General features: G+C 49.2%; 1 protein-coding gene across 1 annotated transcript; it reads left to right on the plus strand.

Annotated features, from left to right (window-relative positions):
• Positions 1–779: 779 nt before the first annotated feature.
• Positions 780–3,143, plus strand: NPFFR2 (neuropeptide FF receptor 2). The gene is made up of 3 exons (XM_009992772.2): positions 780–1,095; positions 1,638–1,737; positions 2,303–3,143. Exons 1-3 carry the CDS (start codon positions 780–782, stop codon positions 3,141–3,143), a joined length of 1,257 nt encoding a protein of 418 aa, XP_009991074.2.
• The last annotated feature ends 347 nt before the right edge of the window (positions 3,144–3,490 follow it).

Consider the following 3,490-nt stretch of genomic DNA (forward strand, 5'->3'; position numbering starts at 1 on the left):
TGGGGCATGCAAACTCTGTACCTGCCTTAAATTGACTCTTCTGGCTCCATCAAACCACCACACCAGCAAGAGCATCGCTACTACAACCAGCAGGCACAGATACTTGGAGCTTGGAGCTGAAAGGATGCAATATCACGAAAGCTCAGACTTGAAACAAATCTCTCTTAGAAAAAGCTTGTAGCTTTTGCCAACAGGAATCTAATAAAATATAAAACAGAAGAGTTTACTGTACAGTGTGAAAAAAACATGTGGGAAAATGATTATATTTTACAGGAGGAAAACCACAACATGGAGAGGTTCCGAGTTCCCCAAGATCGCATGGGAATTGAGTAGCAGAGCTGGGAAATGAATCCAGCTGTTTTGTGCTTCAGCTTGTTTTAAACCCAGTGTAGTCCGTCCAGTTTGCAGGCTCGTCTCCGGATCTGTGTAGCCAGTAAGTGGGGAAGTAAAATCAACCGTGGTCTAACAGCAACTATGCACTAAGATATTTCATATTCAGTGAAATGGGATGGATTTGGATACGTTCAGGCAGACAGTTTGTGCCCCTTCGGAAAGCTTTAATTGAACCACTGATTGTCGTGGCTCAGCCAGCTCCCTGTTCTGGCTCAGAACATGAGTTGTCAAAATAAGCCGTGGAGAGGTGAGTACACATCAGCTTTGCGTGCATTTCAGCACACAGTGTCTCCAAACTAGTCACGTTTCTTCAGATCCATCTCAAGCATCATAAAATGACCTTTTTCAAAATATCTTTTAAGGCACATGGCAACGCGAGTAAGAAAATGGACTCAAACTCTTCATTCGAGTGGCCTCACGCGCTGAACGACAACGGGACACACAAGTACCTCTACTTAGAAGGCAACGTCTCCTACGTGGACTTCTACCTTCACCAGCCTTCGGTGGCAGCCGTCTTCATCGTCTCTTACCTCCTGATCTTCCTGCTCTGCATGGTTGGCAACGGAGCCGTTTGCTTTATCGTCCTGAGGAGCAAACACATGCGCACAGTCACCAACCTTTTCATCTTAAACCTGGCTGTCAGCGATTTACTGGTGGGAATCTTCTGCATGCCCACTACCCTCCTGGACAACATCATTGCAGGTAGGCTGGTAAGCAGCACGCGGCAGGAAGAGCTGGAGGGGGACTCGCCGGCGTCTCCGAGTGCTGGCCTCCCTCGGGGCCGGAGAGCCAGCGGCGTATTTCCGAGTGGGCTCTAGAGGCGTTTCGAGTCACGGGAAGTCAGGGGTGAGGAAGCCAAGCCTCTAACTCACCTTCTGATTGCAGTTTTCCTTGCTGACTTCTGCAGCCCTTGTCTTTAGGAAGGGAGACTTTACGTTGAGGAAGACTTGGCAGATGCAGAGAAAGATGTACAGTAGCGGCCATTCCCTTTCTTGTCTCGAGGTCTCCTTTTAGCGGGATGTTAAACCACCAATGTTTGCCTTGCTGTTTTTGTGGAACATCAGAAACTCAGCTGAGGCAATTGGCAAAGCATTTTTTTCCATAACCTCTGCCTCCCTATCCCCTGGTACAGCCTGACAGAGCTAAAGAAATGTATTAGTTCCAGGCTGGAAATTTCATCTTACGCGTATAAGCACAGTGGTGCGGCGAGACGGCGGCAATTTCAACTGCCTGTTTCCTTCCAGGATGGCCCTTTGGGAGCCTGGTTTGCAAGATGAGTGGGATGGTCCAAGGCATCTCTGTCTCTGCCTCTGTCTTCACTCTGGTTGCTATTGCTGTAGACAGGTAAGATGCTGCAGAGACCCCAAACCGTCGCTTCCCTCTCCCTCTGGCCACCTGCCCACGCCGTGGCCGATTCACTGATCCCCACCGCGCTGCAACGCATGAGATGTATTTTGCTACGGAGTCTGTTAAACAAAACAAAATGTGGCCGAGTCTGAAGAGCAGCCACAGCAGTTTGCTTCTCCACAGGTATCTCCCAAAGGCAGTACAAGCTGGGCTGCACCTGCTGCCTACAATTGGTTTGTTCCTCAGCTATTAATCTAGAGAGCAGAGGCACCAGTACCTCCTTTGGTTAAATGACGTAGCAGAAGCAGCAGGCTGATACAGAGACAGATCAAAATGAGGACATTTTAACAGCAAGCTTAATTATTTTTTTTTTGAGATCGTTTTTACCAATAGAGCTCTTAAACAAAACAACTAAAGGCAACTCCACGGGTTTATGCAGGATGAGGAGATGATTCCATCTCTACTTTTGAAAAAACAAGCCTGTGTACGCTCTGCTTGCCTGTTTGATGAAGCATTCCTGAACCAGCTTCTCCACACGTGTCCCCTGGTGTCTTTGCCGCAGGTTCCGACGCGTTGTTTATCCGTTCAAGCAGAAGCTGACCGTTTCCACCGCAGTCGCCGTTGTGGCGGTCATCTGGATTCTGGCCGTCGCCATCACGTGTCCTTCCGCAGTCATGCTGCAGGTGCAAGAAGAGAAGCATTTCAGGGTGATCCTTGGCTACGGCAACGAAACCCGCCCCGTACACTGGTGCCGGGAGGACTGGCCTAACCCGGGAATGAGAAAGATCTACACGACGGTTCTGTTTGCCAACATCTACCTGGCTCCCCTCTCGCTCATTGTGATCATGTATTCCAGGATAAGCATTGCCCTCTTCAACACAGCAATGCCCGCGGTGGGAAAACACGGCCGGGAGCAGCGGCACAGCGCGTCTAAGAAGAAACAAAAAGTCATCAAAATGCTCATTATTGTGACTTTGCTTTTCACCCTGTCCTGGCTCCCCCTGTGGACTCTGATGATGCTCTCGGACTACGCCAACCTTTCGGATACGCAGCTGCAGATCATCAACATTTACATCTATCCCTTGGCTCACTGGCTGGCCTTTTTCAACAGCAGCATCAACCCCGTCATCTACGGTTTCTTTAACGAAAACTTTCGCCGAGGCTTTCAGGCAGCCTTCAAACTTCAGCTCTGCTCCAGGGAGGTCATTCACAGGGAGGTCTGTTCTCAGCGAGGCCAAAGCAATGCCATTCTGCCAGCTGCCAACGACCAGACGCCCCTGCATCGAGCTCATCAAAGTGTTAAGGAGGAAAGGAAGACAGTTAAGAAAGGAAACTGGGTGAATAACCAGCAGGATTTGAGAATGGAGTATCTGGAAGAGCCCTGCAACGATGGGATTAAGTGAAATGTACTACGAACTGCCTAAATGATTTATGCCTAGTGGAGTTGGTTTATTGTGTTGTGAAAGTCAGCTCGGTGAGCCCTTTCTGACAAAACATCATGTTTCTGTTTTGAAGGAGACAGCCAGCTTGCACGATATCTAAACGTTTGATGTAAGCAGGAAACCAAATCCAGCCCTTGGTGTTACCAGCTTAAACCAGTGGCAGCTCCCCTGCAGACAGGGATGACTCACTGCTCCTGAACTGGGCTGGGGCAAAGACGTGATGAAAACGGGATTACGTTCCGTTTGTTGGGACCTAAGAGAAAGAGACAGCTGTGACTGTCGACTCGGGTACGATTACCCCACATACT

Source organism: Tauraco erythrolophus, chromosome 5 (genome assembly GCF_009769465.1).
Source record: "Tauraco erythrolophus isolate bTauEry1 chromosome 5, bTauEry1.pri, whole genome shotgun sequence".
Lineage (NCBI taxonomy): Eukaryota > Metazoa > Chordata > Aves > Musophagiformes > Musophagidae > Tauraco > Tauraco erythrolophus.